At 47.3% G+C, this 12,744-nt stretch overlaps 1 protein-coding gene across 4 annotated transcripts in view; it reads right to left on the bottom strand.

Annotated features, from left to right (window-relative positions):
- Positions 1–2,306: 2,306 nt before the first annotated feature.
- INSR (insulin receptor) overlaps positions 2,307–12,744 on the bottom strand; it is a 162,593-nt gene continuing 152,155 nt past the window's right edge. For all 4 annotated transcript variants that reach the window (XM_059695739.1, XM_059695740.1, XM_059695742.1 and 1 more), the window contains 2 exons: positions 9,680–9,814; positions 2,307–7,099 (listed from right to left, as the gene is read on the bottom strand). In XM_059695739.1, coding sequence (XP_059551722.1) covers positions 6,757–7,099; positions 9,680–9,814 — 478 coding nt within the window. In that variant the 3' untranslated portion in view covers positions 2,307–6,756. The remainder of the gene's footprint in view (positions 7,100–9,679; positions 9,815–12,744) is intronic.

Genomic DNA, 12,744 nt, shown 5'->3' with positions numbered 1-12,744 from the left:
TATAGCCACAAGATGCCAGATGGTGCAAGGTAGCTATAGGATTAAACACTGCTGAAATGATGTCCCGGCAATTAAGAGGTCATTGACATACTGTATTGTAAACAGTTCCTCCTTCTAAGTTTAGGTCCTTTAAGTCCTTGGCTCAGAGTCTCCTCAAAAATCATGGGGGAGTTCTTGAACCCTTGTGGTAAGACTGCACAGCAGCACTGAGTCTTGACCCGAGATTCCAGGTCCTGCCATTCAAAAGCAAACAATGGTGGAGAGTCTTGTTCAACTAGATGCAAAAGAAGGCAGCCTCTAAGTCTGGTACTGAACGCCAGGGGCTGTCCCTGGGTGTACTGTTCACCGAAGTATAAGGATTCAGGGTAGTGGGGTGAATGTCCTGTACAATGTCATTTATGGTCCTAAATCTTGTACAAATTGATACTCATTTGAGTGGGGTCTCTTAACAGGCAATATGGGTGTATTGTGCGGGGAGCGGCAGGGCCAAGTCAGTCCATATTCCTGAAACCTCTGAACTATTGGGCATATTCCTTCTAGGCTCTCTTCCTGCAAGGATTACTGCCTCTTACTGGGAGCCCCTGTCCTTGGCTTGAGGTCAATTGCAACAGGCCTGTGTGCAGGCCTTACACAAACAAACCGTTGTATTTCCCACAACAGCCCTAAGATCGTTAACAGACAAGGAATTGGGACATAGGGAAATCCTTATGGCTCCTCATGGCAGAGATTCCAAGGCAGGCAGAGGGCTTCTGGAGTGGATGCCCGAAACACTAAGACGAATTCAGGTGGCAGGCAGGCAGGCAGGCAACCGAAGCTGAGCCAGCCACGTCCCCTGGGGGAGGAGGGCGGTTATTAAAAGGTGGGCCCAGGCCTTGCCCCATAGGTGCTCTGGGGCCTGGGTGTAGCCCAGGAGGGTACCTGTCTTGTTAACAGGTTGGGATGCTGACAAGCAGTTCCTCTGAGATCCAAGGCCCAGGATGAAGCTTCAGGACCCCATGGACAGACAGACACCTGCCGCTCCAGGCCAGGGCCCCAGGGACCCTGCTAAGCTGCACCTACATCACTTGACCAGGAGTTTGAGGAGCCTGCACGGCCCCTCTGGTCAAACAGACCATTCACCCACCTCATCCTGAGATTCAAGAATCCCTTGAGACTCCTCCCTGGGGAGAAAAACATTTTCCTTTTCCAAGACACTGCTACTGAATTTCACCCACCCGGGGAGGCAGAGTTGAGGCTACCGACACTTCCAATTAGCAGTGGCATCAATTTCTTAGAGAACAGGAAACTTGGAAAGGTTTTGGGATGTGGGAAGGACGTCCTGGGAGGAGCATGAATAAGCCTTCCCTCAATTGAACTTCACTACTGTCATGTGAAGTAGGGTCTACCATCTTCAATCCTAGATGGATAAAGGTGACTGTTGCAGGATTGACTCCCAGTTGGTTCACACCTTCCTGTATCCAACCCTCCTATGGCCCCTCCCCATTCTCACTCCATGTTGACTCAACCCTTTGGCAATGGGACAGTAGCAAACACTACACAAGCAAAACTTTGGAAAGTGCTTGCATATTTGGGGCTTGCTCTCTCATCCAGGGATACATTGCAACCCCCGCCGTATGAACAAGCCCCGGCTAGCTTCCTGGAATGTGAGCCATCCCACCTGCCCCAGGAGAGGCCTCAGACATAGCAGTGAAACTGTGCTGAGGGCTGCCTAACTAGCACACAGAGCTAAAAAATAAATGTGGTGTTTAAGCCACTAAGTTCCGGGACTGTTTGTTACACGGCAACAACACGAGAAATAATGTGACTTGTTCAAAGTCACACAGGCTGGTGAAGGCAGGGAGTCTGTCTCCTTGCCCACAGCACTCTTCAGCTCAAGAAAGGGTGTTGAATCTGCAGTGCCACACTGGCCACCACCCTGGGGACAGGGCATGCTCCCAGAATGACACTGAAAATATTTAACATGTAAGTCTCTAGCCTGTTGAAATGGAGCAAGATCCCAGAGGCCCCCTGGTATTCTTGGAATGAGTCCTAGTGCTGGGACCATGGCAGGCCCAGGGTTCTTGTGGAGCAGTTATATACCAACTGGTGTGGAAACAGTTCATGATTTAAGCCACCAACTCAGCTGTGCAGGCAGGTACCCGTGCATCGCAGGCCTGCTGGTGACCACACTTAACCTCCTGCTTCATTGCTTTGAAGACCCTATGGCTTTGTCCCACAACTTCCCGGATTTCCCTCAACACAGCCCACCCCACAGTCACACCACACAGCTCATAGGTCCTTGCTTGGACACCACACGAAAACAAGACTATTCTCAGATAATTTATTCAGAATTTTCATATAAACAAGTAATTACCCCATGTCTTACATGCAGAGCGATTTCAATACCCCCACCCCCCAAAGGCATATTCTATACATGGCATTACTTGGCTCTTATAGAAAAACATTGAAAATAATGATAATTGAGCTATTTGGTGTGTTTTGTGTTTCCAAGTTTTTTCCACGTAAGCCGAGGCACATTTGATCCTGTGAGGCTGAGGGTGGACAGAGGTGTCCCCTGCTGACACACGGCTGAGGCCAACCTCCCCAGACACACGAAGTGGGAACACGAAAGCCATTTGTCACACACTCGTCTTGGGGGCTACTCCTTCCTTCTCAAATGGAACGAAGAGCCTCAGGTTCATGATCTGTTTTTAACAGGGACTTACAGGGCGCGTGCCCAAATGAAAGTCTGGCTGGAGGCTGGTTCTGGACCTTCTCTGGAATCAGGTGACAGAACAGTCATTGTTTCCCTCTGTGGGGTGACCGTAAGGAAACATTCGCCTTCAGTTGCAGCCCCTGCAGCTTTTTCATGTGTTTGAGACGAACACATGCCGATCTTCTTTCCATCTCCAACCTCCCCTCCAGCGCAAATGAGAATTCTGAAAAACACTCTGGAAGGTTTTCTCAAAGGACACCATTCTACATGCACCCTTTATATACAACCAGTCTTTCCTCGTCCCCCACCTCCAACAAAACCATCATTTCTGAATCGCCTGAGGTGTCAAGGACTCGCCAGAAAAGCATCCAAAAGGTTTTAACACCAAACGTCCACCAAAGCAAAATGATTGTCGCTGAGACTACAGCACAGCCACTCACCCCGACGGCTGGCAGGGCCAAGCCACTGGCCAATGTTACACGGCTGCACGCAAACACCCTCCCGCCGAGCAGGCACCCTCCCGGCAGCCTGTCCACTCCTGCGGGAGACGCGACAGCTCTGTCCGTGCTGGCAGCAGTCTGCGTGGTCCTGGGTGGCATGCCCAGACCCTTGTGTCGGTTCCCGAATTTTCTCTCAGCAGCTCACCGTCTCTCCAAGACAACACAGCCTTCCTCCCTTCCTCCCGGCTGGAAAGAACGGGAGAGCACCCAGGACGGCTCCCCGACGTGTTGGGCGTCACCGGTCCAGGGAGAGAGTGATAGGTATTCTCTTTCCAAAAGAAACAATGTGGATTTCACCACGTGACTGAAAAGTTTTCATAATAGGGAGACATCTTTAAAAACAAACCAAAGTGTCAACCCAAGCTGGCGTTGCTGCTTTGTAAGCCGTTGCTGCAACCCCAGGACACCATGACTTTCTAGGATCAAAGTTCTGTTGTCAGAGTCAACCGTTTCGAAAGGAGGTTTGTGACCCCACAGCTGCTCTCACTGCAGCAACAGCGGCAGAGGCAGCTAAATAGCCTGTCAAACCCATTTGCAAGGGCCGCCCAGCACTCTGCCTGCCTCTCCGGGGCAAGCGGACAGTGAACCCGCAGGGGCGGTGCCTAGAGGCACTGCCAGGGCAGCAAGGCTTGGTGAATATGACAGTAGCCCGACAGGCCCGTCCAGACATCCACACGGGTTCTCAAAGCCCCACAAGGTCAAACGGCATCGGTTTGAAATCAAACTACAACAGGGGGCGCAAGGTTTCGTTGCTAAAATGTGTTCCGTATGCTGGTGGGTTTGGGGTTGAGATTCCTCAAATACCTCCTGGGAGGCAGTCACTGCGTGTTTGCATGTGAGGTGCCCATGAGTGTGACTGGGTCCACCCTCAAGTGGCATCTCAGCCAGAAAGGATAAGTCAGGGAGCACGTTGGCGCTCACTCCAAGGGGCTGCCAGCTCGGCACAGGCCTGCTCTGCCCTGGGGGAGACAGGCAACAGCTCCCTCCGCAGGTGGGCAGCTCAGGTCTGGGCACCCCGCACATCAGATACGTAACCATGGCCTCACATTTGGTTCCTGTTTGGGAAGCATGGTGTCAATGGAGATTAAAAAAAAAAAAAGGAAAATTAAAATCAGAGAAGATGATTACCTATTAGAAAAAAGGATCTGTGCTCACAAAAGGCCACACTTTATCCCAAACCCCTCCCTCAAATTTCTGACTGGTCCCTGGCATTCGGAATCAGCCGATACAGATTTTCCCTGATTCAGACTGGATCCTGGCAGAAATCTGAAGCCTCGAAAATGTCCATTCTTGAACCTCATCCTGACAATGCTGAGGTAGACTGTGCTGGAAAAGAATCACTGCCCCACATTCACCTGTTTATTTTTCTTTGATAAAAATGTATGTGCCCTCCATTTTTTTTTTTTTTTAGGAAAGTGATTTTTACAGTGATTTTATATATTAAAATAAATTATTTTCCCCCTAATGTAAGAAAACCTTTCTGAATTAGAAAAACGTGAAAATTGCTGCAAGTATAGTCTACAGCCACTATTAATTTACTATGAAAAGAACTAAATACCTAGGCCTACGTATTTGTTTGTTTTTTAATGTACGTACAGAGACCCTCTTCTATGTACAGAGTAAATTTGGTGTAAAGAATTTCTGTACTCTTGCGCCTTGTACCCAATCATGGAGGCTCCCAGAAATATTTCACGTGCTCTGATTTCGCAAATCGTCTCGATAAGAGAGCAATAGACAATGGGGATTTGTGTCGCCCTGTGTTCTGACCAGGAGTTGAGAAGTCTGGAGTTGCCACTGCATCTCTATCTGTTGTTAAGCCCACAGCTCTTAAGAGGAGAAGGAAGCCAGCGAAACTTGTGAGAAAATGCACCCAGGGATGACCCGGGTGATGATTCTGATGAACCAAAGCGACAGGTTCACCGTGCTCTTTATTTGAGCGGCTGTGGTTCTCCTCCCCGAAGGGAAGAAGCTGGCTCCTCCCTGGGCTGGAAGTTCTGGGGAGTGTCACAGTCCTTAGCGGTTTCTCCCCTGGGCTCTCCTTCCTTAAGGGACCGCAACATCGAGGGCAGCTGGGAGTTCTGCTCAGGCCCCACAGCCGGCCCAGCCGAGTTCTCAGCACAGAGCAGCGCCTGGAGGTCAGTTCTGAGGACAGCTGGGTGCCCTGAGGATGGAGGGGGCGGCCTGACAGGTGCCTGTCGCGTCGTACTGCTTAGTGTTCTCTATGCCCGTTTGTGCCATCACACTTCGGGGCCCGACCCTGTGTGTCTGCAGAACAGCTGGAGGGCGTGCACACCAGTGGGAAGAGCACAGGTGCACACAGGGAAGCAGGAGAGCCAGGAGCCACAGTGTGTTCGAAGGCAGGGCTCAGCACCAGGTGGCTTCCAGCTTCCCCAGCAGAAACCTGGCCATTCATCAAACCCGACTGCCCACCCCCTCAGCGTGGCCTCACAACACCCCAAAGGGTTAGCAGCGAATGTGGCTTTATGCCTTGAAGACCAAGCAAGGAGGCTCCTGGTGCTTCGCTCCTCAGGCCCAACAGGCAGACCGACACCACCCTCCCCCAACCAAGGAAACAGTCAATAACTTATGAGGCTGACTGGAGATTGTTAAAAAATTAAATATGTTATAAATATATTCTCAAAACTCTTTGTCATCTCGGGAGTTTTTTTTTTTTCCTTTTCCTTTTCTTTGTTATGTCCTGGCTTTGTTTGGTCTTGAAAAGACCCATTATCACTCCAGACCACTCCTCTGCCCCTAGAGAAACCTTTTCACCAAAGTTAAGGGAGAGAAGACTCCTGAGGCTAGACCAGGGCACATGAGAACCTGCGGGGCACAGCCTGCCAGTGAGGGCGGAGAGCGGAGGGGAGCCAGGATGCTCACACACGGAAAAGTGGAACCTTCAGGAGCCAATCCCCAAACTTCATCTCGGCGTGCGTGCTTTGCACGCACGTGCACACACACACACCCCAGCTGTGTCTACTCTGAATACACATGCACACACACCTGGGACTGCAGAATCTTATCAAAAGTACAAAAGCAGCAGCTATTGGTCAATTTGAGAAACTACTTTTGTGAAGGAAAAAAAAATGTTCAGCCTGGATGAGAAAAACCTTCCTAAAATCCACTTCATAAAGCTTTGAATTCTACTAGAACAGGGTTTGTATGTTTTTTTTCTTTCTTTCAAACTTTTGTTCCACAAACAAGTTACACCAGCCCCTGTCCGCAAAAATAAAATAAAATGAAAATAAAAAAGAAAAGAAAAAGCCTTTGTAAAAACAGGTGCTTTCTTTCAATTGACTAGAAAAAGAAGTCACACCCTGGCTTGAGCCCGCAGTTGCTGGAAAGGACCCCTTCTCGCTATGTTCACGGTTACATTCTCTGATCACTAGTCAGACTGGCGATCAAACATGTGTTCTAACTTGTACCATAAGCAGAAATGGAGAGTAATGATCTCTTAGCTCCACTGGACACTGGCAGAGCTGTGGGAAAATCCTGAGTTTTCTGGAGACCGTCAAACCAGAGGAGAGTGAAGTTGGGATTCCCTCCCCAAAACAGGTGCCGTTAGGAAGGACTGGGCCGTGGCAGAGTCAAGACGCGTCCGTTTTTCTTGCCCCCATTCATGTGGCTGTAGGACATGTGATCCTCGTAATTCCGCTTTAGGGCCAGCGAACATCCCCCATCCTCCTCCCTCTGACAGTGTGAGGACCGATCCAGGGGTACACTCTCCATGTCCTCAAACTCCATCTCCAACTCATCGTTCTCAGGTGCCTTGTTCTCCTCGCTGTAGAAGAAGGAAACTTCCGGAAAGCTGGGGTGCAGGTTGTCCTTAAGCAGGTCAACGACCTCCAGGAAGGTCGGCCTCATCTTGGGATTGAAATGCCAGCACATGCTCATTAATTCACTGCTGTGGGACAGAGAGAGATGCTGGGGGTGAGTCCAGGAGTCCAGCCAAGCAGTCCCGCAACCCCCAGTGGCTCACACCACAGATGACCTGCTCATTTCAGGCAGTGGCTACATGTGCAGGTAACCATCAAGCGGAAGCAAGTAAGTCTATTGGTGCTGAAAGGGGGTTTTAAAAAGAGGGCCCAAGAGGCTGCCCTATTCCAGAACCATTTCAAGAAGGGCCTCTCCAGCATGGCCAGCGTGGCTCAGTGGTTGAGCCTCAACCTATGAACCAGGAGGTCAAGGTTTGATTCCCAGTCAGGGCACATGCCTGGGTGTTGGCTTGATCCCCAGTGGGGGCGGGGGGGGGGCATGCAGGAGGCAGCCGATCAATGATTCTCTCTCATTGCTGATGTTTTTGTTTCTCTCTCCTCCCTATCTCTCTGAAATCGGTAAAAAAATATATATATTTTTAAAAGAAGGGCCTCTCCTGATGTTGCCACATGTTGAAGACCACAGTTCCTCATTTGATCATTTGATGTATCCTCACACCTGGCAGCTGTAGCTCTGTGGACTGAAGCCAGAGGGCCGTCCTGCAGGCCCAGCTGTCACTCTTTTGAGGATGGCCAGAAAGCATCACAACTTTACTCAGCCAACAGAAAACAGGACAGGTGCTGAGGCTTAGGATTTCCATTTCACCTCTTCCTTTCCCCACTTCTTCTAGGGCAAGGTTGCCAAACTTTAACCCCTGAACCAAACCTGGCTCCCTGAGTGTTTTTGTATATAAACTTTCATTGGCACACAACCACACACTGTGGCTGCCTTCCAGCTACAGTGGCAGCGTTGAGGAGCTACAACTGAGAAAAGCATGGACCACAAAGCAAAGATACTTAGAAATGGCCCTTTACAAAAAGTCTGCAGACTCCTGCCCTAGGGCCTCCTGAATCTCCCTGGTCCTGGAACCACAGCTGGCTGCTAACTGGCCTGACTAGCAAAGGATCTTCATGAGGCAAAGTTTCAAAACACTTTGCTCAGAGACTCTAAATGACTCTGCATCATACTTTGTTCCATACAAGGTCTCTTCAAACTAGATTTTTAAGTTGATGTCTTATTCTATTGGGATGGAGCAAAGAAATGGCCTCTGCCCATAAATTTTCAGGTCAAATTTTTTTCTTAAGAAACAATGATAACAGATTTTATATGTAATAGATGCTCATTCTATAAAGTTAAAAAACACCTCAAAATATAGGGGAAATGCAGCTCACACACAACTCTCCTTCAGATATAAGCTCTTGACTTTTCTACCTGGACATATTTGGAAATATAATACACGCACGCTTTTTTCACTTAATGTATTAATAGGTTTATCCACTGAGTTATAAAACATTTTTTAAAAAATATATCTTTATTGATTTCAGAGAGAAAGGGAGAGAGAGATAGAAACATCAATGATGAGAGAGAATCATTGATCAGCTGCCTCCTGCATGCCCCCCACTGGGGATAGAGCCCACAACCTGGGCATGTGCCCTGACTGGTAATCAAACTGTGACCTCCTGGCTCAGGTTGACCGTCAACCACTGAGCCACTCCATCCTGGCTTTAAAACATTTTATAAGCATCATTTGAAATTTCAACTGCTATAACATTATATTAATGTACAATTTACTTGGCAATTTTCATTTTGTTGATCAATTTTTAGATCATTTCAATTTTTTGAGACTTTAAATTGCTCCGAGTAGCTCTTATAATGGGGCAATAAGAATGGTTATCTAGCCATGCCATTGCTAATACTGAGTGTTAAGACTCACCCTGCTTTCCTTCCTCTCCCTCCCTCTCTCCATTCCTTCCTTCCTTTTTTTATTTGCTAATTAAGGAAGAGAGTATTTTCTTTATTTTATTTTATACTCATTGAACTATTAGTGGGGCTGAATAATTTTGCAAGTGTTTAATGGTATGTGTTGTCCATTTGGTCCCATAAGAAATATTTAAAACAAAATATTTTTTAATGTTTATGCTTACTGACTTATTTTTTCCAGTATTATTGAGATATAGTTGAATATAACATTGTGTTACATTCATGACAGAACTTTAAGTGTATAAAGAACAGAGAGTTAAACATAAGTCTCCTATCCCAGCTCCCCAGTTCCCTTCCCTTCCAAAGATATGACATGCAAACACAGGGGTCATACAAAGATAAAATATGTAGCTCACACACAATTCTCCTTCACAAGCATACATGTAGACATATGATATAGAATCATAAGTATGCATGTGAAGACACGATATGCAAATACCAACATGCATGTACATATATGTGCAAACACAGGCATGGATGTATACATACAATTACAAACACCAGCACTCATCCATGTAGACACATGATATGTAAACACAAGCACACATGTAGACATAAGACACAAAAACAAGCACACATGTAGACATGATATGCAAACACAAGCACACAGGCAGACATGATATACAAACACAAGAATGCATGTAGAATATGATACAAAAACATAAACGTTTATGTAGACATGACATGCAAAACAAACATGTGTGCAAAATGCAATGCCTTTTAAATGAACACCCCTTTCTATACTTACAGTCTCTCTGGACAATTGTCAGGGATATCCAGATACCCTCCATCCATAACGAATTTCAACACCTGCTCATTAGAGAGGCCTTGGTAAGGCTGTTCTGCCAAGCTGGTGATTTCCCAAAGGACCACACCGAAGGACCTGCCAACAATAGTTGAGAGGAGTAACAAGAAGCCATTAAAACACACACACATAATTGTCTTGGTTTACTAGAAACTGGCTGGCCAGTTAATTAAATAATTCAGATTCACTTCCTATCAAGATGGAGGAGTAGGTAAACTCTGCTCGTTTCTCCCATGACCATATGAAAATTACAACTAAACTGTAGAACAATCAACCTGGAGAATCATCTGTAGAATAACTGAACAGGATTATAACTAAGGATATAAAGAAGAAGCCATGTCACGACTGGAAGGAGGGGCAGAGATAGGGAACAGGCTGATCCCACACCCCTGTGTGGTGGTTGAGAATCAGAGGGACATCTCAGCTACAGAGGTCTCCCCGAGAAGCCAGGAGTCCTAGGCCTACACTAGACTCCCAAGCCCGGAGCGTCAATGCTGGGAAGAAGAGCCCACAGAACATCCGGCTGTGAAAATCAGTAAGGAGTCCATCCATCTAGGTGAGATGAAAGGCTGCTGGAAAACCCAGGCATTCTCTTAAAAGGCCCACGCACAGACAGCACCTGGGGAGCTGTGTGTGGGGGTGGGCAACAGAGACATACAGGGAGAAGCAAGTTGTGTGGCCTCAGGGCTAGGGTAGGGAGGGATAGCCGCCATTGTCCCTGAGTTGAGCCCTCTTCCTCGGCCAAATCTTAAACTGCATGACTCTGATGAACTTCACTTGCCAGAGCCTGACAACTCCCTGCGATTTGGCCTCACCCGACTCACCTACCCGCTGAGAATCTTGCAGCAGCTGAGCCACATGGGCAGCTGGTAGGCAGCTATAGGCCTTAGGATACCCTGCGCCTTTCGCTGAGCAGCCCAAAGTTCGGAACTGGTGGCAGGAGGCCTCGGTTCACAGCATGGCCCATCCCCTGCACCTCTAGACCCAGAACAGGAAGCTACCAACCACAGAACACTTTGTAGTTCTTACCAGGTAACCCCATGCCAGTCACAGGCAGTGGCTAACACAGACCTGCAACAGAGTCCCTCTAAACAGACCCCCAAAACAACATACCCAATGGCCGGCTTCAGACCACAACACCCCACCAGATAAGCTAAACAAGTGGCTTGCATCAGAGTCCACTCAGGCAATTCCCAATCTATGAGGTCAGCACCCACACAGAAGCTCATTCGCTGTGGTTGTGGCCAATCCTCATAACCAGTCAGCCTGAGGGTCAATCCCACCCACTGACATGACAACAGCAATCAAGACTCAATTATCACAGGAGGGCACTCCTGGAGCACTCAGCTTAGGTAATCAGAGAGAATGCACCACTGGGTGCCACAGGTGACCTACCACATAAGGCTACCCTTTCAAGACTAGGAGATGTAGCAGATCTACCTCATACCTAAAAGCAAACACAGAAATGCAGCCAAAATGGGGACACAAAGAAACATGTCCCAAATGAAAGAACATGAAAAAACTCTAGAAAAAGAACTAAACAAAATGGAGGCAAACAATCTACCAGATACAGAGTTGAAAACACTGGTTATAAGGATGTACAAGGAACTTAGGGGAAGAATAGATAAACTCAGTGAAAACTACAACAGATAGTAAGCATAAAAAAGGACATGGAAACCATAAACAAGAACCAGTCAGAAATAAAGAATACATTGGAATGAAGAATACACTAGGTGGAATCACAGCAGATTAGATGAAGCTCAGGATCAATTCAGCAATTTGGAAGACAAGACAGTAGAGAACACCCAATCAAAACAGGAAAAAAAATGACAAACAAATTATTAAGAATGAGGACAGTTTAAGGGACCTCTGGGACAACATCAAGCCTAACAACATTCACACCACAGGGAGACCAGGAGAAGAGAAAGACCAAGGGATTGAGAACCTATTTGAAGAAATGGAAAACTTCCCTAATCTGGCAAAGAAAATAGCCACTGAAGTTGAGGAATCGCAGAGAGTCCCAAAAATAAACCCAAAGAGGCCCACACCAAACCACATCATAATTAAAATGGCAAAGGTTAATGACAAAAAGAAAAGCTTAAAAGCAGAAAAGGAAAGAAAAACCAGTTACTTACCTAGAAGCAATCCTAATACTGCCAGCTGATTTCTCAACAGAAACTTCACAGGCCAGGAAGGATTGGCACAATATATTCAAAGAGATAAAAAGTAAGGAACTACAACCAAGACAACTTTACTCAGTAAGGCTATCATTTAAAAATTAAAGGAGAGGTAAAGAGCTTCCTAGACAAGAAAAAAGTTAAAGGAGTTCATTGCCACCAAAACAGTACAACAAGAAAGGTTGAAGGGACTTCATTAAGAAGAAAAATATTTTTAAAGATCATAACTATAGGATTCCAAGACAACTGCAGAGTAGCTGGAAATTCCATCTGCTTGCTCCCAACACTAGACTGGACTTGCGGCCAAACTGCAGAGCAAGCAGCTTGAAAAGCCAGCTAAAGTGTAGCTGATCTGAAATACTGAAAGCAGGGAATGTGGGGAAAGACAAGAGAAGATGCAGAGAGGGTGAGTCAACTTGTGCAGATGCACAGCTAGAAAGCTGGAGGATATGGCAGCAAAGCCCCCACCCTCTGGAAGTGTGGTCTCAGACCGACACAGGGATCCTCAATCCAGAACAACAGAGAGAGAAGCCGAGCCCACAAGTATCAGGTAGTGGGGATCAGTGGGGATTTTGTCCACCTGGGAGAGACAGACCACACCCATCCTAGGCAAAGAGCAACTTCTTTGTTTCAACACCAGCCTGGGAAGTGAACTTCAATCTGTGCATGCTGGAGGGGCCATGCAGCAGAGCTGGGGGGCAAGTGGAGGGGTCTGATTAGTACACCCAGCAATGATTCTGAGGGACCCTCTTTTCTCGGGAAGACCTTTGAGCAGAGAGCCAGACAGGGTCTGGTCTGTGTGAATTGGGAAAGAGGACCCGTCTTGCTGAC

This window comes from Myotis daubentonii, chromosome 5, assembly GCF_963259705.1.
Source record: "Myotis daubentonii chromosome 5, mMyoDau2.1, whole genome shotgun sequence".
Taxonomy (NCBI): domain Eukaryota; kingdom Metazoa; phylum Chordata; class Mammalia; order Chiroptera; family Vespertilionidae; genus Myotis; species Myotis daubentonii.
The sequence above is the reverse complement of the archived record's forward strand: the minus strand, read 5'-3'. Positions and strand labels throughout refer to the sequence as shown.